The sequence below is a fragment of the Pongo abelii genome, chromosome 10, assembly GCF_028885655.2.
Source record: "Pongo abelii isolate AG06213 chromosome 10, NHGRI_mPonAbe1-v2.0_pri, whole genome shotgun sequence".
Classification (NCBI taxonomy): domain Eukaryota; kingdom Metazoa; phylum Chordata; class Mammalia; order Primates; family Hominidae; genus Pongo; species Pongo abelii.
The window spans coordinates 116,097,185-116,118,737 of NC_071995.2; the positions used below are offsets into that span (position 1 = coordinate 116,097,185).

Consider the following 21,553-nt stretch of genomic DNA (forward strand, 5'->3'; position numbering starts at 1 on the left):
GGGATGCAAGGGCTTTTCAACGGTAATTAACAAAAATTTTTTTGGCAGGGTGCGGTGGCTCATGCCTGTAATCCCAGCACTTTGGGAGGCTGAGGCAGGCAGATCACCTGAGGTCAGGAGTTCGAGACCAGCCTGGCCAACATGGTGAAAGCCTGTCTCTACTAAAAATACAAAAATTAGCCAGGCATGGTGGCGTGTGCCTGTAATCCCACCTACTCGGGAGGCTGAGGCTACAGAGTCGCTTGAACCCAGGAGGCAGAGGTTGCAGTGAGTCGAGATCATGCCATTGCACTCCAGCCTTGGTGATAAGAGCGAAACTTCATCTCAAAAAAAATTTTTTTATTTTTATTTTTTAGAGACAGGGTCTTACTCTGTTGTCTAGGCTGGGGTGCCGTGGCACAATTATGGCTCACTGTAGCCTCAACCCCCTGAGCTCAAGTGATCCTCCTGCCTCAGCCTCTGGAGCAGCTGGGACTTCAGGTGCACACTACCACGCCCAGCTAATTTTTAATTTTTTTGTAGAGATGGGATCTTGCTATATTGCCCAGGCTGGTTTGAACTCCTGGCCTCAAGCAATACGCCTGTCTCAGCCTCCCAAAGCACTAGGATTATAGGCATGAGCCACCGCGCCCAGCCATCAATGGTAAGTTTGATTAGATGCTTTTTTACTTTACCAAATACCTTTAGAACTCAATCCCACATTAGATGCAGTTCCATTACAAACATATTTTTGACTACAGGTATGTTTTGTCTTACAAGGTATCTTATCTTTTGAACTCAACTTCTAGATTAGCTGCAACTTCACTGTGAGCATCAGACAGGAAGCTTCCAAGGAAAGAAGTTCCATTCTTTGATTTTAACCTTTTTTTTGTTTTGACAGATCTGTTCAGGCTGGCCTCAAGTGATCCTTCTGGCTCAGCCTCCAGAGTAGCTGAGACTACAGGTGTGTGCTACCATGGCTGACTGCCTTACACTGATTTGAATGTAGGTTCCCAAAGAGGGAAAAAGAATAAGAACAATATTTACACAGTGCTTTTTTTTTTTTTTTTTTTTTTTTTTTTTGAGATGGAGTTTTGCTCTTGTTGCCCAGGCTGGAGTGCAATGGTGCGATCTTGGCTCACTGCAACCTCCGCCTCCCAGGTTCAAGCGATTCTCCTGCCTCAGCCTCCCAAGTAGCTGGGATTACATGCATGTGCCACCACGCCTGCCTAATTTTTGTATTATTAGTAGAGACGGGGTTTCATCATGTTGGCCAGGCTGGTCTCGAACTCCTGACCTCGTGATCCGCCTGCCTCGCCCTCCTAAAGTGCTGGGATTACAGGCGTGAGCCACCACGCCCAGCACACAGTGCTTTTACATCTAGTTTGTGATTTGATTCTTACTAATTAGAAAGTCAAGGTAGGTGCTATAATCTCTATTTGATAGAAAAGGAAACTGAGGCACAAGGCTGTGAAGTGACTCAGATACCAAAATATTGGCCCCAGTAGACTGCAGACACCTCACAACTAAGACCCATCACAAATGGACTTCAGATTACAGCCACCATCCAGAACTCAAATGTGAACCCCAGGTGCCAAAAGTCAATGTCCAGTTACCCTCAGGGGGTGGCGGGTGACATCGGAGGGGTCATTCACTTACTTCCTTTCTTCCTGCACAGAGTTGGGGTGCCTCATTTCCATCAAAGCACAGCCGAATTTCTGGAGGCCAAAACATATGGGTGAAATTAGCACATCTTAGTACATGAGAAATCAGGTCGGGCACTCAGGGTCTGGGGTCCTGGCTGTCAAAGAGGAGACTGATGCCCGGAGGCCAGGATGTCAGGAGTGGTCAGGGGCTCAGGCTGGACAGTAATGCCTGGGTTACAGACACAGTGGATACACCTGCTATTTAAACGACTACAGGTGTGGACTCCCTACCCCCAGCACACAACTTCCCTTTGGAGCCTTCCTTCTATAAAAATATTGTCCCCACGTCCCTCATCTACATCAGGGGACATCAAGCTCATGACAGGAGCAGCCACTGCAAACAAATAGCTCACTTAGGTGACAATATTTTCACCAGGGACTTGCTAATTAGTGGACACCAGTAGACTGAGTACTGGGAATTGCCCAACCTTTGTATATCTTGGATCCAAATGGAAATTACTGGTTTTCAGGCTCTGGGAGGGTTTGCTACTGAATAGCAGGTGTAGGAAGAGTCTCAACCTTGGCCCCCACGTCCTCCCGATGATGGAACCACACTCTTGAACAGGTAAAAGCTCATCTCACCTCCCCATTCTCAGGGGGATCTCCGTTGCCGAAGGTGCTGGTAACCACGAGGACCAGAGTTTCATGTTCCAGGTGCACGATGTCATATTCCTCCATGGACATCACCTAGGTGGGCGGGGCACAGGTATAGGATGGGGAGAGGAAGAAGGGGATGAGGAGAGAAAAGAGGTGGGAGAGACAAAAAGCGATGGGGGAAGGGGAAGAGGAGAGAAAGGAAAAATGTCAGTCATTTTGGGTCATCTCCTTTGGAAGGAGAACCGAAAGATCTCGGGTGTTAGTATTTCAGTGGGCTCAAGTGGGTAGAACTAAACGCTTTTTGGTAGCGTGGGACCTTGCTACGGTCACTGTGGCCTGAAGGGTTGTGGAGAATCTGGAGCAATGGTTCAAGAGATTGGCAGACACTAGAAACACAGCTTGATGGAATCCCGTGGGATTCTTATAGTCAACTGGTCTTGGATTCTTCCTGACCCCAGTTAGGCTGGGAATGATCTGGCTAGAGCTGACTAAGTCTTCTCAACCTCCTCTCTAATCCTCCACCCAGCAGTGTGGAGCACCTGGCCAAACAAGTCTGAGATATCTGCCTTCTGGAAAGATGATTGCCCTCTGTCTCATCATCGTCTGAGCAACATTTCTCAAAATAGGTTCTAGAAAATCCCAGTCTCCTGAGATGCTCCATGAAAACAAGCGATCCACGATCAAACACGTTTGGGAAACGTCTATATTCTGTCCTCGCCTCTTTTGGAGATTAGAACACATGCTTATAGATTACAGGCTCTGGGAAGTCCTGCCACAGCAAGGAAAACCATTGAGCTGGCCGGGTGCGCTGGCTCACGCCTGTAATCCCAGCACTTTGGGAGGCCGAGGCAGGCGAATCAAGAGGTCAGGAGATCGAGACCATCCTGGCTAACACAGTGAAGCCCCGTCTCTACTAAAAACACAGAAAATTAGCCGAGCGTGGTGGCAGGCGCCTGTAGTCCCAGCTACTCGGGAGGCTGAGGCAGGAGAATGGCGTGAACCCTGGAGGTGGAGCTTGCAGTGAGCCGGGATCGCGCCACTGCACTCCAGCCTTGAGACTCCTCAAAAAAAAACACAAAAAAACAAAAAAACAAAAACAAAAAACCATTGAGCTGTACTTCAGGCAAAGCTTCCCAAACTGACCTCAGAATGGTTTCTTATAAACCCTCTAACATTTTGCTCTAAAGAGGGGAATTTCATTTTGTGACTCCTGGACTCATGGGGACAGGGATATCACAGTCCCCTGAAATTTATGCACATGTGTATGTGAGCTGATAGGCACTGTCAGGTGTGCTTTCATCCTTTGCCGAAGGCTTCTTCTCTGTTGACTTCCCTCTCTCCCCTTCCTGCCTTAATTTACCATAAGAAGCTGGCGGAGCTAGGGCTACCCCCCACCTACCTTGGCATCAAAGGCGTGTTTGAAGATCTCACACAAGGTCTTGGCATAAGCTTGCGATTTGCCTGTCTCCGTGGCATAGAGGATGGTCGCTTTGACCCTCTTGGCCATAGCCTGCCCCATCAGCTTGGCTGAGAACTTGACAGCTCTGGAGGGAAGAGGATGGAGATGAAAAATGGGAAACAGAAAAGGGGAGAGAAGTTGCTGGATTGGGACTTTCGTGCAAGAACCGGGATCCATGAAATATAACAGAAGAGAACTCTCTTGATCTTTGATGGCTTCAGGGGTTTCCTCAGAGGCACTTGAAGCCCTTGTGTTTAAGCACCGTGTTATTAAAGTATTATTAAATCCTTTATTTTATTTTATTTTTTTAACTTCTCTAGAGATAATGCTGGATATTAAATCCTTTATTAAATCCCACCAGAGGCTGGGCGCAGTAGCTCACGCCTGTAATCCCAGCACTTTGGGAGGCTGAGGCGGGTGGATTGCCCGAGCTCAGGAATTTGCCACCAGCTTGGGCAACAAGGTGAAACTCTGTCTCTACTAAAATACAAAAAAATTAGCCGGGAGTGGCAGCGTGTGCCTGTAGTCCCAGCTACTTGGGAGGCTAAGGCAAGAGAATTGCTTGAACCCAGGAGGCGGAGGTTGCAGTGAGCCGAGATCGCACCACTGGGCACCACTGCACTCCAGCCTGGGCGACAGAGTGAGACTCTGCCTCAAAAAAAAAAAAAAAAAAAAAAAAAATCCCACCAGAGCAATTAGTCATGAGTTAAAAGGAGTAGTTAGTTTTGTTAGCTTGTTACTTGATTGATCCCAGACTTAAGAACCTTGGTTTGCCAAGCATTGCCTCAAAAGATGATCGTTCATCCATTTCCTCTCTCTTTCATTCATCAACTATTTATTAAGTGCTTAACTATGTGTCAGTATTGTTATAGGAAATGGAGACCACAGAGAACATAGCTATGGCATGCAGCTGTCACGGGGCTCATATTCTAATGTGTGCGTGTATGCACATGTGTGAATGAGAGAAAGAGAGAGAGAAATGAATCACGAATAAGTCACCAGACATTGAGTTTGATGGGATTTTAGAGGTTTATTGGTCCACAAGGGAAGGACGAGGTCTGATTTATTCAGCAATGCATGTCAAGGGTCTTACACAGAGCCTGATACCCAATAGGCACTAAATAAATATCTATCAAAAGAAGTTATGGGATGGTCATAGTGGCTCATGCTTGTGATCCTGGCACTTTGGGAGGCTGAGGCGGGAGGATCACTTGAGGCCAAGGGTTTGAAACCAGCTTGGTCAACAGAGTGAGACTTTGTCTCTATAAAAAAGAAATAAAAGAAGTTATGAATTTTAAAAGATGCTGCCCCTGAGACCCTGGGGAGTCTGAACGTCAAATCCAGCCTCTTTCTAGCTAAACAGAGAAGCCCAAACCAGTGTCTCTTCCTTCTGCTCTACCGGGCAGGGCGAGTTCCAGGGGCATGTAGCAGACAGGCCAGAGGCTCAGAAATACCCGGGCGCGACTCCTTAACAAGCCTCCCTGTTGTAACTAGAAATCTCAGCGCAGACAAATCGCTAACTTTCCCCCACCTGGGATTATCGACGTTAAGTTCATTATTTTTTAGAATCAGGGAAACCGCCCACGCTGCAGGAAGACTTAGCTAAGGGGAAGAAACAGAAAGGAATAAAAGGTACCTGGAGGGTTCCCTTTGAATAATTTGAGCATAAAGATGCATCTATAATTAATTCCCATTGTTAATATCCAAAACTTAATAGTGCAATTAATGTTTTAGATTTCTCCCTCCCCTTTCCCCTCAGAGACAGTGGAGCTGAACTGAAGCCAACAATTGCCCTCCCTGAGAACATCTGAGATATTCTTGTTAGGGAAATGGTGGCTGCTGATGTGTTCTTGCTTGGCTGGGGGATGGGATTAGGGTGGAAGGAGAGAGAGGGAGGGAGGGAGGGAGAGAGGGAGAGGGAGGGAGGGAGAGAGGGAAAGGGAGAGAGAGAGGAAGAGGGAGGGAGAGAGGGAGAGAGAGAGAGAGAAAGAGAAGAGAGAGAACAGAGAGAAAGAGAAGAGAGAGAACAGAGAGAAGAGAGAGAAGAGAGAGAGGAGAGGGAGAGGGAGAGAGAGAGAGAGAGAAAGATTGATTGATTCTATGGGCTCTATTAATGGAGCCAGGACCTAGGTTTGGGTCCCTGCAAGATCCACCAGTGTCTTGTCTCTGGGGCCCATGGCTTAGATGACACCTGTTGTACAACTAGTTATCATACATAGAGAATTCTGGACCTGAGGGAGCTGAGGAAACAGAGTAGTGTCTTCTGACAAAAAGTTAGCTCCAAACAGTGGTCTTTGGTAAGTGGATCAGTAGGGTTCTCTTTTTTTTTTGGGCAGAAGGCTGGCATCCCCATTAAATCAACTTAGTTAACCCCACCCTACTTGTCAGCTGGTCCCCTGGCTGGTCAGGCATTCTTCAGGAAAATCACTCCTCAGTAGTCTCAGGCCATAACCCGCTTCCTTCCCCTCTTTGCTTAAACTTTGTTAATCTCATTCTTTAGCTCAATTGTCACCTCCTCTAGGAAGCCCTCCCTGACCTCCCAAACTCCGTGAACCATTATTATTTCCAGGAACCATTCCTCGATGGTACCTTCCACAGCTGCCATGTTTACTGTATTTGTTGATTCTTTGACAAAGGAATGGCTGTGAGCTTCATGACAGCAGGGACAGCGTTTCTGTAGCTTGCCATGATCCCCCTGAAGCCTCACATAGTGCCTAGCACAGAATCTGAGTAGCTAGGACTACAGGTGTGTGCCGCGGCACCCAACTAATGAATGAATGAATGAGTAAATGAATGAATGAGTAAAATTAAGGGTCAGCCCTGAACGAGAGTGCTCTCCAGGCAGTAGTGTGCTGGAGCCAACTAACTCCAGCTCCTCCCTATTCTGGGTTCAGTGACTTCCTAGGCCAGGTGCAGTGGCTCACGCCTGTAATCCTAGCACTTTGGGAGGCTGAGGTAGGAGGATCGCTTGAGGCCAGGTGTTTAAGACTAGCCTGTGCAACAAAGTGAGACCCCTCCAGCCTGGGGAACAGACCCTATCTCAAAAAAGAAAGAAAGAAAAAAAAGAAATTGGTCATAGTGGGAATATTTACATCATGGAAACTGGCAAACATGAAAATCAAGGTATTACTATTACTATTACTATTAATTAGGAGGGCTGGTTCACCAACACACCATTGCCCCCAGGACACGAATTTAGGAAACCGGGGTGAGGAAAGTGAGGCTGAGAAGGAGAAGAGTTGGAATGACATTCACAGCTCAGACTCAGAGGCAAAGAAGGCACAAGCGGCTGCAGAAGATGAAGAAATCATATCCTACAGAGAGGTCAGAGGGCACATCGGCCCCACCTGCCCACTGCAGGAAACTTACTCTGCTAGCTTCTTGAAGCCGATGGCTCGCCGCTTTGTGGGGGTCCCATTGGTGCCTTTCCAGACATGGGTGTTCCAGGGATCAGGCTGGGAAGAGAAGGAGAGGGCTATGGTCACTCACTGCAGTGAGGGCATCTGGCTCCTGCTGGGGATGCTCAGGACCACCTGGGGCTTGTGACTGCCTGACCCTCGGCCTCTGAAGGGAAGAATTCTGCCCAGTGGTGACCACCATGGGGCAAGGGATGCAGGTTGGTCGGGGTGGGGGGGTCCTTGCCCAGTGGGTGGTCCGGCCTTGGCAGTGTCCTGCTAGCTCTTTCCCCTCAGACCCCAGTCCCTCTCAAACTCTTTTCTTGTGACCCCTGACGACTCACTCTCATTTCATCCCTCTTTCTCTCTCTTAAGAGACAGGGGTCTCACTCTGTTGCCCAGGCAGGAGTGCAGTGGTATGATCATAGCTCACTGCAGCCTTGAACTCCCTAGCTCAAGGGATCCTCCTATCTCAGCCTCCCAAATAGCTGGGACTACAGGTGTGTGCCACCACACTCAGCTAATTTTCTTATTTTCTTTCTTTCTCTTTCTTCTTTCTTTCTTTCTCTCTCTCCCTCTCTCTTCTCTCCTTCCTTCCTTCCTTTCCTTCCTTCCTCCCTCCCTTTCTCCCTTCCTTTCTTCCTTTCCTTCCTTCCCTCCCTCCTTCCCCTTCTCTCCCTCTCCCCCTCTCTCCCTCTCCCCATCTCCCTCTCTCCTCTCTCCCTCTCCCCTTCTTACCTCTCTCCCTCTCCCCCTCTTCGTCCTCCCCACCTCCCCCCTCCCTCTCCCCTTCTTACCTCTCTCCCTCTCCCCCTCTTCGTCCTCCCCATCTCCCCCCTCCCTCTCCCTTTCCCTCTCTCTCTTTCTCTCTTTCTTTCTGTCCCACTCTGTTGCCCAGGCTGGAGTTCAGTGGCTTGATCTTGGCTCACTGCAACCTCCACCTCCTGGGTTCAAGTGATTCTCTCATCTCGGTCTCTTGAGTAGCTGGCATAGGCCAGGCTAATTTTTTGTATTTTTAGTAGAGATGGAGTTTCGCCATGTTGGCCAGGCTGGTCTCGAACTTCTGACTCAGGTGATCCACCTGCCTTGGCCTCCCAAAGTGCTGGGATCACAGGTGTGACCCACCATGCCCAGTCTGCTAATTAAAAAAAATTTTTTAGAGATGGGGGTCTCACTATATTCCCCAGGGTGGTCTCAAACTCCTGGCCTCAAGCCACCCTCCCGCCTCAACCTCCCAAATCACTGGGATTATAGGCATGAGTGATCATGTTGGCCTCATATAGTCTCTCTTGTTCTTTCAGCTAGACCTGTGCTGTGCAATCTGGTAGCCACCAGCCACATGTGGCTATTGAGTGTCCAGAGCGCTAGCCTGGGATGAAATGAGCCTCAATGTGACACACACCAGATACAGGACACTTAATATGAAAAGAGGCAGGGACAGGGAAGGACCTGGTATTCGAAGGAGGGGGTGAGCCGGTAGTTGAGCATCTCCTGGTGGAACACAGGGGTGATGCTTCCGGACATGGGGGGCACGATCCACACCCAGTCGGCAGGGCAGCCCCCCCGGCAGCGGTACTCATTCTCCATGTGCTTAATGAAGGACTCGGTGGCGGAGTGATGGTCAACAATGGTCACTTTGTCACTCTGTGGGAGGAGAGGGGACAGAGGTCAGGAGGTAGGAGAAGCTGGGGTATTTTGGGACTCCCTCCCCCAAAGAGCAGCATTTCCCAAAGGGTGGTCCCTGAGATGGTTTAGAGCAGCATGAAGTGAGATGGTGATTCCCTTTGCATTTCTTGTCCAGTCCTTCTACTTAGACTCAGGAGAAAGTCTTTGTTGGGTGCCATCGTGTCTTTAACATTTTTCTTGTTGATCTTGCCAATCTTCCTCTCTCCCATCCCACCCCCACCTTCTTTCTTTCTTTCTTTTTTTTTTTTTTTTTTCAGAGTCTTGCTCAGTCGCCCAGGCTGGAGTGCAGTGGCGTGATCTCGGCTCACTGCAAGCTCCGCCTCCCGGGTTCACGCCATTCTCCTGCCTCAGCCTCCTGAGTAACTGGGACTACAGGCGCCCGCCACCACACCCGGCTAATATTTTTTGTATTTTTAGTAGAGATGGCGTTTCACCGTGTTAGCCAGGATGGTCTTGACCTCCTGACCTCGTGATCCACCCGCCTCGGCCTCCCAAAGTGCTGGGATTACAGGTGTAAGCCACCATGCCCAGCCTTTTTCTTTCTTTTTATATTTTTTAATTTTTATAGGTTTTGGGGGGAACAGGTGGTGTTTGGTGACATGAGTAAGTTCTTTAGTGGTGATCTGTGAGATTTTGGTGCACTCATCACCCGAGCAGTATATACTGAACCCAATTTGTAGTCTTTTATCCCTCACCCCTTCCCACCCTTTCCCCCTTAGTCCCCAAAGTCCACTGTGTCATTCTTATGCCTTTGCGTCCTCATAGCTTAGCTCCCACTTATGAGTGAGAACATACGATGTTTGGTTTTTCGTTCCTGAGTTACTTCACTTAGAATAATAGTCTCCATTCCCATCCAGGTTGCTGCGAATGCCATGAATTCGGTTGGTTCCACATTTTTAGCAATTGCAAATTGTGCTGTTATAAACATGTGTGTGCAAGTATCTTTTTTGTATAATGACTTCTTTTAGGTTTTTTTTTTCTTGTTTTTTTTTTTTTGAGATAGGGTCTCACTCTGTCACCCAGACTGGAGTGCAGTGGCACAATCTCGGCTCACTGCAACCTCTACCTTCCAGGCTCAAGTGATTCTCCTGCCTCAGCCTCCTGAGTAGCTGGGATTACAGGCACATGCCACTACTGCCCGGCTAATTTTTGTATTTTTAGTAGAGATGGGCTTCACCATGTTGGCCAGGCTGCTGTTGAACTCCTGACCTCAAACGATCTACCCTCCTCGACCTCCCAAACTGCTGGGATTACAGGTGTGAGCCATGGCGCCTGGCTAGTTTTCATTGTTCATCTCAATTACATCCCTGTTGTCTCTGGCTTGACAGACTTCATATCGTCCATCAGGCCACAGGCCACACTCCTGAAACCTCATTCTCCATGGTTAAAAGAGAAGGGAGGTGGCCTCCTTCCCTCTTGCCCTGTCTCAACTTGTCCCTTCCCTTTGACATTCCTCAGTGCACCCACTCCATCCACATCTGACATGGGAACCTATGGCTTCGATTCCTATCCATCCATGGCTTGATTTAACACATTCATTCTGCTGGCTGTGTGTGCCTCTCACGTGCATCTATGGGGGTCTAGCTGCCTAGACTGGAAGCCCCCAGAGGACAATGATGGTCCCTATTATAGAGAGCAACTTCTAGTTTCTAGATCTCCTGGTTGGCCCAGGAGAATCCTAGTTGATGCCCATTGTCCTGGCATAGTTATTACTAGTGTCCCCCTCTGGCTCTCAAAAGTGTTGTGGTGGCCAGGTGTGATTCACACTTGTAATCCCAGCACTTTGGTAGACTGAGGCAGGTGAATCACCTGAAGTTAGGAGTTCAAGACCAGCCTGGCCAACATGGTGAAACCCCATCACTACTAAAAATACAAAAATTAGCTGGGCGTGGTGGTGGGCACCTGTAATCCCAGCTACTCAGGAGGCTGAGGCAGGAGAATTGCTTGGACCCGGGAGGTGGAGGTTGCAGTGAGTTGAGATTGTGCCACTGCACTCTAGTCTGGGTGACAAGGTGAAACTCCATCTCAAAAAAAAAAAAAAAAGAAAAAAGTGTTGCGGCTTAGCTGATACATTTTCCAGCCATCCTGCTATATTGCCATTTAGCACAGCCTCATGCATTTATTTAGGAGCCTATATGTTTCTGATGATGTTGAAGAGTATTTGTCTCTGTTATGTGATAGTCTGAGGCTCTAAGAGATGACAAGACAGACAGGATGCCTCTTGTTTGAATTCTAAAGAACTCTAAGCAACAAGACAGAACACTCCCCTACCCCTGCCACCATCTGTTCATCTCTTCATCAAATGGTCCCCACCCAAGATCCACACTGAAGAGGAGGGCATGCAGGATGGAAGCTAGACCATACTCATGGACACAATCCCCGCAAAGGTGGTGTCTGGCAGTGAGGTCTCTTGATCCTCTGCATCAAGGCTCTGAAAGGTTTGAACTCCCATTTGAAGCTTGACCCTGGTGGTGCGGGCCCTGGTGTTACCTGGAAGCTGTAGAGAACGGCGATATTGATCTCCACCAGCGCCTGGTCCTTCCACAGGGAGGACGTCTTCCTCATGTCTAAGTTCATCTTCTTGGCCACTTCCTGAAAGAGGAAGGAAACACAGATATACAGGCTGGGGTATCTCTGGATTTCAGATTGAAGAGGGACAGGGCTAGTGGCATGAAATAATTTCTTTTCTTTTTTTTTTTTAAATGGAGTCTCACTCTGTTGCACAGGCTAGAGTGCAGTGGCGCGATCTTGGCTCACTGTAACCTCTGCCTCCTTCATTCGAGCGATTCTCCTGCCTCAGCCTCCTGAGTAGCAGGGTTCTGCCACTATGCCTGGCTAAGTTTTTGTATTTTTAGTAGAGATGGGGCTTCACCATGTTGGCCAGGCTGGTCTCGAACTCCTGGCCTCAAGTGATCCGCCCGCCTTGGCCTCCCAAAGTGCTGGGATTAGAGGCATGAGGCAGCTTGCCTGGACAAGAATTTCTTAATTAATTAATCAACTCATTCACAGACTAATGAACTCACTCATTCAAAATTTTTTTTTTTTTTTTTGAGACGGAGTCTTGCTCTGTCACCCAGGCTGGAGTACAGTGGCACGATCTTGGCTCACTGCAAGCTCCGCCTCTCGGGTTCATGCCATTCTCCTGCCTGTCGAGTAGCTGGGAGCACAGGCACCCGCCACCACCACGCCGGGCTAATTTTTTTTTTGTATTTTTAGTAGAGAGGGGGTTTCACTGTGTTAGCCAGGATGGTCTTGATCTCTTGACCTCGTGATCCGCCCGCCTCGGCCTCCCAAAGTGCTGGGATTACAGGCGTGAGCCACCTGCGCCCGACCTCAAGAATTTTTCATTGATCTGTTGGACTAGGTATGAAATAAAAATGTAAAAAAATTTAAAAAGTTAAAATTTTTATCGAGAACCTACCAGCAGCAGGAAACTAGAGACTTGGCTGGCCCTTTAATTACTAAGCTTGTGTTCTAATGGGGGAGAGAGAGACACTTAATATAGTGGTAGGTGCTAATTCTTAGGAAGAAAATAAGGAAATGGGATGAAGAGGGATGTGGGGGCTGGGCTAATTCAGCCAGGGTAGTCAGGGAAGCCCACTGTGGAGATAGCATGCAAGGCGAGCCCTAAGTGGTAAGAAGAAGACAGATACTCGCAGATCTGGGGAGGGAGTGCTCTAGGCAAAGGGGGCAGCAAGAGCAAAGGCCCTGGGGTGGGATCAGGCTTGGGCTATCTTAGATATGGAAAGAAGACCAGAGGGTGCTTGGAGGGTGGTACATAAGGGGTAATTGGTGGGAGTGAGACAGGAATAGCTGGTGTAAGATCTTGAAAGACATGCCAAGGAGTCAGGATGTGAGTCAGGATGTTATTCCAGATGTGACGGGCCCAGGGGCAGGATCTCTGGAGCATTTTTTTCTTCTTTTTTTTTTTTTTAGACAGCGTCCCACTCTTGTCGCCAGGCTGGAGTGCAGTGGCGTGATCTTGGCTCACTGCAACCTCTGCTTCCTGGGTTCAAGTGATTCTCCTGCCTCTGCCTCCCAAAGTAGCTGGGGCTACAGGCATACACCACCATGTCCAGCTAATTTTTGTAATTTTAGTAGAGACGGGGTTTCACCATGTTGGCCAGGATGGTCTCAATCTCTTGACCTTGTGATCCACCCGCCTCGGCCTCCCAAAGTGCTGGGATTACAGGCGTGAGCCGCTGCACCCAGCCTCTGGAGCATTTTAACAGATGTAGGTCTGTGAGTGCATCATCTGCTTTCTAGTAGGAAAAGCTCTTCATCCTTCCTACTCTACCCCCAGAGTGGTCATGACTTAGCATCTAGGTCATGGGTGCTTTGAGCTCACGAGGCCCCTGCCAGACTCCATCTGACACATGGGGAAACTGAGGCTCAGAGAGGTGCCTGGACTTGTCCAACGTCCACAGAACCAGCTAGCCTCAGAGTTGGAGCCCAGGGAGATGCCTAATGTCTAAGACCTTGGAGCTGCTCTCTAAGCAGCTGACGCCTGTGGCAAAATTACTTGCAAAAAAAGAACTCATGACATGCATGTTACAGCCAAGGCAGAAGCAGGAGCTGGTGTCAGGAGCAAGGAAGACCCAATAGCAAGTGCATTAATTAAAGCCCTGCTTTTCACTTCCTCTGTCAATACTAGTCACTGGTGGGAACCCAGGTCTCATTATGGGGCTAGAATGCAGCAATTTCTTTGGTTTGGGTAAACTGCTCCTAGACCCAGCTATCAACGTTTGTACATAATGGCAGGTGGAATTGGAGGGTCGGGGTGGGAGAGAGGCTCATTTCAGTTACCCGGAGACTACTCTTTGCAACTGAAATGTAAACAGAGATCAGAGAGCAGACTTATTAACTCACTCTTTGAGGCTGAGGCATTAGTTTCTGCTTGGGGTCTCTATTAGCGACACATTTGTGGGAAGTAAGAAATTTGATGCTGCTTTCCATAAATACATATAAAACTGGAGTGTATGACAGAGGAAATTGGACACACACAGACGAAAGTATGTATAGAAGAACAATGCTATTGTTATTCTATAGTATTATTTGGTTAAAAGAATAGAAATTAATTGCAGGGAAAAAAAAACTCCTTAAAAAATAATCCCCAAATGCAACTTGAGCCACATCTATGAAAACTGCCTGAAACATTTTTTCCTTCCTGCCAGAAGTTTGCACGCATTAGTGGTTGTTTAGGCTGGGCATGGTGGCTCACCCCTGTAATCCCAGCACTTTGGGAGGCCAAGGTGGGTGGATCACCTGAGGTCAAGAGTTCGAGACTAGCCTGGCCAACATGGTGAAACCTCATCTCTACTAAAAATAATAATTAAAAAAATTAGCCAAGTGTGGTGGTGTGTACCTGTAGTCCCAGCTACTTGGGAGGCTGAGACAGGAGAATTGCTTAAGCCCAGGAGGTGGAGGTTGCAGTGAGCCAAGATTGCACCACTGCATTCAAGCCTGGGTGACAGAGCGAGACTCCATTCCCCTACCCCCGCCTCCAAAAAGAAAGAAAGAAAGAAAAAAGTTTGCATTGCATCAGTGGTTGTCCAGAAGAATCTCCTGGGGAACTTTGCAAAATGCAGATACCCAGGGCCCACCCCAGACCTATGACATCAGAACCCTGATGAATGGGATCCAGGCATCACGAAGCCCCCCAGATACCCTCCGATGTGTGGCAAAGCTGAGGATCCCTGGCATCTGTTTTCTATAGTGATACTGGTGGCTTTTTTTTTTTCTTTGAGATGGAGACTCACTCTGTCGCCCAGGCTGGAGTGCAGTGGTGCAATCTCGGCTCACTGCAACCTCTGCCTCCCCAGTTCAAGCGATTCTCCTGGCTCAGCCTCCTGAGTAGCTGGGATTATAGGCTCAAGCCACCATGCCTGGCTAATTTTTGTATTTTTAGTAGAGACGGGGTTTCACCATGTTGGTCAGGCTGGTCTCGAACTCCAGGCTGTGATCAGCCTGCCTTGGGCCTCCCAAAGTGCTGGGATTACAGGCGTAAGCCACTGCGCCCAGCCAACTGGTGGATTTTTAACAACACAAACCTGATGCTCGGTTCTGGGTTCTAATGTTGGTTCTGTGCCTTAGCTCCTGTGTGACACAGGCCCAGTGCTTAACTTCTCTGTTTCTCAGTGCCCTCTTTTGAAACAAATCCAACAGCAGCAGAGTGTTGTTACAGACATTTGCTGACAAAAACACAGCAATCATGATGCTTTCACCAAAGTTGGGCTTCAGGAAGCACCGCTCCAGCACTTTTTAGTAGATACGGATGACTCAGCCCGGGAGGGAATCAGACCCTCTGCCGAGAAATGCTTAGAGTGGGGAACCACTGCCAACCCTCCTCCCTTGTTTTTTAGAAAAGACACTAAATATGTCCCGAGTTTGTCAGTCATCCTCAAGCTCTTCTAACAAGATTTAAGACCGAGAGGCAGTGGAGTGGAGTGGTAATGAACTTGGACCATGAAGTCAAACCAGACACATGTCCCAGCCCTGCTGCCCGCTAGCTGTGTGACCTTGAGCTTGTCATCTGTCGAAGGGGGATTCTCACACCTCAAGGTTCAGGTGAGGATTAAATGAGAATGGAACACAGAAACAGTGCTTCGAATGTTGTTAGTACATGCTATGTCCTATGTGTGTGTTTGCTGTTATTTTAATCGTTGTTAAAGACATGGATGCCCCTGGCATTTCCAGGGGCTTCTCTGGGATTGCAATTCTATTCTAACCCGTTCGAGTTTCCAAGCCACCAAGCTTGCCGTGGGGAAGGGGACTGCTGAGCTGGCACCCTCTGCTATGTGCTTTTCCCTTGTGGTGACCAGAGAGGGCCCTTACCTCCAGGATATTGTAGCGGGAGTTGTCACAGTAGTCGCGGACACCAATCTCTGTGCCCATGTACCAGCCACTGAAGGGACAGGCGCTGAACTCCAGGCCACCAATCTCCAGGAGCATGTTGGACACGGCGGGGAGGCCGTACCACTTCAGCCCCAGGTCCTTGAACCACTCAAACCTGCAGGGAGCAACAGGGCCCAGCTCACCTGGAGCAGGTGTCTCATGGGTGGGACAGCTTCAATCTAGAGATGCTGAAATGCCAAGGATGGACTGGGACTGACAAGGTCAGAATATGGTTCCTGGGCCCTGCTTCACATCTGTGGAATCACAGGTTCTGCAGCTGGGGCCTGAGAATGTGCATTTTTAACTTATTTCTCAGGTGCTTCGGATGGATATCCAGGCCTGGAAACTACTGCCTTAGGCTGCCGTTTCTCTCTCAAACCCACCCTGAAAGTAAGTCCAGGAGAAAGTGTGGGGACCTCTCTCCCCTTTCCCTGACTGAGCATCCTCCTACTCTCAGGGCCTTTGCACAGGCAGCCCCTTCCTCCTGGGATCTTCTCCCTTCCTTCTGTGCTTCCAGCTCTTACTCATACTTTAATTTTCAGCTAAAATCATGCTTATTCTGGAAAGCCTTCCCTGAGGCCCAGCTGGTCAGGGGATTTCATCCTAGGCACCATACATTTCCTTGCAGCACCTCATTAAAATTAAGTGGTTATTTGAGTAATTATGTAAGAACTTCTCTTCCTTGAGATCATAAGCACCGTGGGGGCAGGGATTGAGTCAGCCCCAAAAGCTAGCACAATGCCTGGCCTGCATGGGGAACTGTGTTGGATGAGCCAATAAATGAATGAATAAATGTAGGCTACATTTCACCAAGGAACTGGGTGAGTTCCCAGATATCAGGCAGTGTCAGGAGCCTCAGGACACCTGCTTCCTCTCCAAGGCTGGGACTAGGGTGAGGCAGGAGTGGCACTATCCTTCGGTGTAAAATTTAAGTGGGGGGAGCTATTAGGTTGATGCAAAAGTAGTTGTGGTTTTGCAATTACTTTTGCACCAACCGAATAGTTTCCCCCTCTTAAGTTTACTTTTGCCATTAAAAGTAATGGCAAAAACCACAGTTACTTTTTGCATCAACCTGATAAAAACTCAATAATTAGGATCAATGCTATTATTTATTTATACAATATTTTAAATTAAAGAAACATTTAAAAAATCAAAATTTATGTATATATATGGTGAACAATAATGTAGGATTCCACCCTACACTTGTATGACACCTTGTTCATCTCACACTAATCTCAGTCCTGAGCTGGATCCTATCTTTATTGAAAATGTTGATATATTGTTCATCATGTGCTGTTTTTTTAAAAAAATTAACTTTGAGACCAGAAACTATAAAACTACTAGAAGAAAACATCAGGGAAATGCTTCAGGATATTGGTCTGGGAAAAGATTTTATGAATAAGACCTCAAAAGCACAGGCAACAAAAGCAAAAATAAACACACAGGATTATATTAAACTAACAAATGTCTGCAGAGCAAAGAAACAAGCAACAGAGTGAAAAGACAACCTAAAGAATGGGGGAAAATATTTGAAAATTATTCATCCACCAAGGGATTAATATCCAGAATATACAAGGAACACACACATTTCAAAAGCAAAAAACCCAAACCATTGGATTAAAAAATGGGCACTTGCTCTGAACAGACATTTCTCCAAAGAAGATAGATAACCAACAAATACAGGAAAAAATGCTCAACATCACTCATCATCAGGGATATGCAAATGAAACCCATAATGAGATAACATCTCATCGCAGTTAGGACAGCAATTATAAAAAGACAAAAAATAACAAATGCTGGCAAGGTTGCAGAGAAAAGGGAACTCTTATACACTGTTGGTGGGAATATAGGCTAGTACAGGAGTATGCAGAACTGTGTGGCAGATCCTCAAAAAACTGCAAATAGAACTACCACGAGATCCAGCAATCCCACCAGTGGGCACTTATTCAAAGGAAAGGAAATCAGGCCGGCCACAGTGGCTCACACCTGTAATCCTAGCACTTTGGGAGGCCGAGGCAGGTGGATCATTTGAGGTCAGGGGTTCAAGACCAGCCTGACCAACATGGTGAAACTCAGTCTCTACTAAAAATACAAAAAACTTAGCTGGGCGTGGTCGTTTGTGCCTGTAATCCCAGCTACTTGGGAGGCTGAGGCAGGAGAATGGCTTGAACCCTGGAGGTGGAGGTTGCAGTGAGCCAAGATCGCGCTACTGCACTCCAGCCTGGGCTGGAGTGAGACTCTGTCTCAAAAAAAAAAAAAAAAAAGAAAGGACATTAACATGTCAAAGTGATATCTACATCCCCATGTTTATTGAAGCACTATTCACAGTAGACAAGATATGGAATCAACCTAGGTGTCTAACAATGGATGAATGGATAAAGAAATGTGTGATATTTTATATATACTGTGTGATAAAAAGAAAATGTGTGATATGTTATATATACTGACTACAGTCAATAATAACATAATTGTATGTTTCAAAATAACTTAAAGAGTGTAATTTGATTGTTTGTAACTCAAAGGATAAATGTTTGAGGGGATAAATACCCCATTCTCCATGATGTGCTTATTTCACGTTGCATGCCCACATCTAAACGTCTTATGTACCGCATAAATATATACATACATATATATATATAATACACCTACTATCCACCCACAAAAATTAAAAGTAATAATTAAAAAAAAGCTCTACCAGGTCTGGTGTGGATCAAGTTCAAAAGAAATTTGGAGTCATGAACTCCAATTTAATTCTCTCTCTCTCTCTCTCTCTCTCTCTGTCTCCCCACACTGGAATATCATTCAGCCATAAAAAAGAATGAAACCATGTCACTCACAGCAACATAGATAGAACTGGAGGACATTATGTTAAGTGAAATGAACCAGGAACTGAAAGTTAAACACTGAATATTCTCACTCATAGGTAGAAGCTAAAAAAAAGTTGATCTCAAGGAAGTAAAAAGTAAACAGAGGATGCTGGAGGCTGGGAGGGGGAGGGAGAAGGGGGAATGGGGAGCGATTTGTTAAAGGATACAAAATTATAGCTAGAAAGGAATAAGTTCTACTGTTCTACACCACTGTAGGATGATATAGTTAACATTAATATACATTTTCAAATAGCTAGAAGAAAGGGTAGTGAATGTTTCCAACACAAAGGGTAAGTGTTTGAGACAATGGGTGTGTTAATTACACTGATCTGATCACTATACATTATATGTATTAAAACATCATTATATATCTCATGAATATATGCAATTATTAGACATCAATTAGAAAAATAAAATGAAACAATTTTGATTTAAAAAATATTGCATTCTTATATTTATCTTATTATTGAGTGTGTTAGCAACACCCCTTGATTTTATTCAATCCCAGGTTTGAGTCTAGTGCCTCACGGTGGATGTCCTTTACTCTCAAAGGGCAAATGCTGTTTGTGTTGCTGGCCTGAGACCATGCAGCAACTTCATGACTCCAAATTCCTTTTGAACTTGATCCACACCAGGTTCTGTAGAGTTTTTTAAATTATTATTTTTAATTTTTGTGGGTACATAGCAGGTGCATGTACTTATGGCGTACAAGAAATGTTTTGATACAGGCATGTAATGTGAAATAAGCACATCATGGAGAATGGGGTATCCATCCCCTCAAGCAGTTATCCTTTGAGTTACAAAGAATCCAATTACACTGTTTATTTTAAAATGTACAATTATGTTATTACTGACTATAGTCACCCTGTTGTGCTATCAAATAATAGGCTGTATTCATTCTTTCTAACTATTTTTTTTTTTGAGATGGGGTCTTGCTTTGTTGCCCAGGCTGGAGTGCAGTGGCACAACTTGGGCTCACTGCAACCTCCGCTTCCCAGGTTCAAGTGATTCTCCTGCCTCAGCATCCCAAGTAACTGGGATTATAGGCATGTGCCACCATGCCCAGGGAATTTTTGTATTTTTAGTAGAGATAGGGTTTTGCCATGTTGGCCAGGCTGGCCTCGAACTCTTGACTTCAGGTGATCCTTCTGCTTCAGCCTCCCGAAGTGCTGGAATTACAGGCATGAGCCACTGTGCCCATCTTAATCGTCCCCCTCTTCCCCTCACCTCCTCCACTACCCCTTCCCAGTCTCTGGTAACCGTCCTTCTACTCTTTATGCCCATGAGCTCTATTGTTTTGATTTTTAGATCCTACAAATAAGTAAGAACATGTGATGTTTGTCTTCCTCTGCCTGCCTTATTTCACTTAACATAATGATCTCCAGTTCCATCCATGTTGTTGCAAATGACTGGATCTCATTCTTTTTTATGGTTAAATAGTACTTCATTGTGTATCTGTGCCACATTTTCTTTATCTATTCATCTGTTGATGGACACTTAAGTTGCTTCCTCAGTGTTGCAGCTATTGTAAACAGTGCTGCAACAAACACAAGGGTACAGATATCTCTTCGATATACTGATTTCCCTTCTTTTGGGTATATACCCAGCAGTGGGATTGCTGGATCATATGGTAGCTCAATTTTTAGTTTTTTGAGATCTCCAAACTCTTCTCCACAGTGGTTGTGCTAGTTTACATTGCCACCAACAGTGTACAAGGGTTCCCTTTTCTCTACATCTTCACCAGCATTTGTTATTGCCTGTCTTTTGGATAAGCCATTGTAACTGAGGTGAGATGCTATCTCATTGTGGTTTTGATTTGCAATTCAATTGAGAGAACTGTTTAAAACTCTTATCTTGATCATCAGATCCTATAGAGTTTTAAACAGTTCTCTCAATTGAAAATGTGGGCCAGGTACAGTGGCTCATGCCTGTAATGCCAGCACTTTGGGAGGCTGAGGTGGGAGGATCACTTGAGCCCAGGAGTCCAAGACCAGCCTGGACAACATGGCAAAACCCTGTCTCTACAAAAAATACAAAAATTAGCCAATCATGGTGGTGTGTGGTTGTAATCCTGTAATCCCAGCTACTTTGCAGGGGTTGAGGTGGGAGGATCACTTGAGCTCAGCAGGTCGAGGCTGCAATGAGTCATGTTTGTGTCACTGCACTCCAGCCTGGGCAACAGCAGCAGACCATGTCTCAAAAAAAAAAAAAAAAAAAGAAAGAAAAAGAAAAAGAAAAAGGAACAGGAAAAGAAAAAGTGTGCTCACAAGACAGTATGGTGCTTCTGCTCTTTCAATGCTTAGGGCTGGAAGAAGGGCAGGTCCTTCCTTGTTAATGGCTTAGGAGTGAGACGGTTCAGAAAAGGTGGTGGTCCCCAGGCTGGTCAAGGAGGTCTTTTTGCTCCTTGAGGGAACTCACTCTGCCCAAGCCCGCAGTGAGGACAGGAATCAAGCCCCCCTTTTCCCTTTCAGCTTTGGTCTGGACGAGAAAGAAAGCCCGGGGGGATGGGGCTGGGCAAAGAGGGGCACTCGGCAAACCCACTCACCCTCTCCCAACCCTTGCCGGTCCCTCTTACTTGGGGTGCCTGATGGGAACTTCCAACACCAGCTCTGGAGGAATCTGGAAGAGCTCAGGGTCATTGCCGTTGGCCTGAAGCAGGAGCGGCAGGACATCGAAGCGGCCTCTCGGTGGTTTCCAGCCCTGCTGTATGCAAATCTGCAAGCAGACCCGGCCAGGTAATGCCACTGTACTCCACACCCTACAAACACGACCCTTAGGTGGGAAGCAGGGGTGGGTGGATAGAGATCCAAATGCAAGCCCCCAGGAGACATTTCCTCTGGAGGCTCGTGGACCACATCACTTGCTTTATAAAGTTCTCCCTGACATCACCGTGTATTAGGTTGGTGCAAAAGTAATTGCGGGTTTTGCCATTACTTTCAATAGCAAAACCACGATTATTTTTGCACTAAC

At 46.8% G+C, this 21,553-nt stretch overlaps 1 protein-coding gene across 1 annotated transcript in view; it reads right to left on the reverse strand.

Moving 5' to 3' along the window:
• NOS1 (nitric oxide synthase 1) overlaps nucleotides 1-21,553 on the reverse strand; it is a 207,583-nt gene that overhangs the window by 44,073 nt on the left and 141,957 nt on the right. The window contains exons 10-17 of the mRNA XM_054527663.2: nucleotides 21,159-21,298; nucleotides 15,657-15,831; nucleotides 11,313-11,414; nucleotides 8,586-8,780; nucleotides 7,111-7,196; nucleotides 3,682-3,826; nucleotides 2,268-2,372; nucleotides 1,639-1,697 (exon numbers count right to left, since the gene is read on the reverse strand). Of these exons, the coding sequence (XP_054383638.1) occupies nucleotides 1,639-1,697; nucleotides 2,268-2,372; nucleotides 3,682-3,826; nucleotides 7,111-7,196; nucleotides 8,586-8,780; nucleotides 11,313-11,414; nucleotides 15,657-15,831; nucleotides 21,159-21,298 (1,007 nt within the window). The remainder of the gene's footprint in view (nucleotides 1-1,638; nucleotides 1,698-2,267; nucleotides 2,373-3,681; nucleotides 3,827-7,110; nucleotides 7,197-8,585; nucleotides 8,781-11,312; nucleotides 11,415-15,656; nucleotides 15,832-21,158; nucleotides 21,299-21,553) is intronic.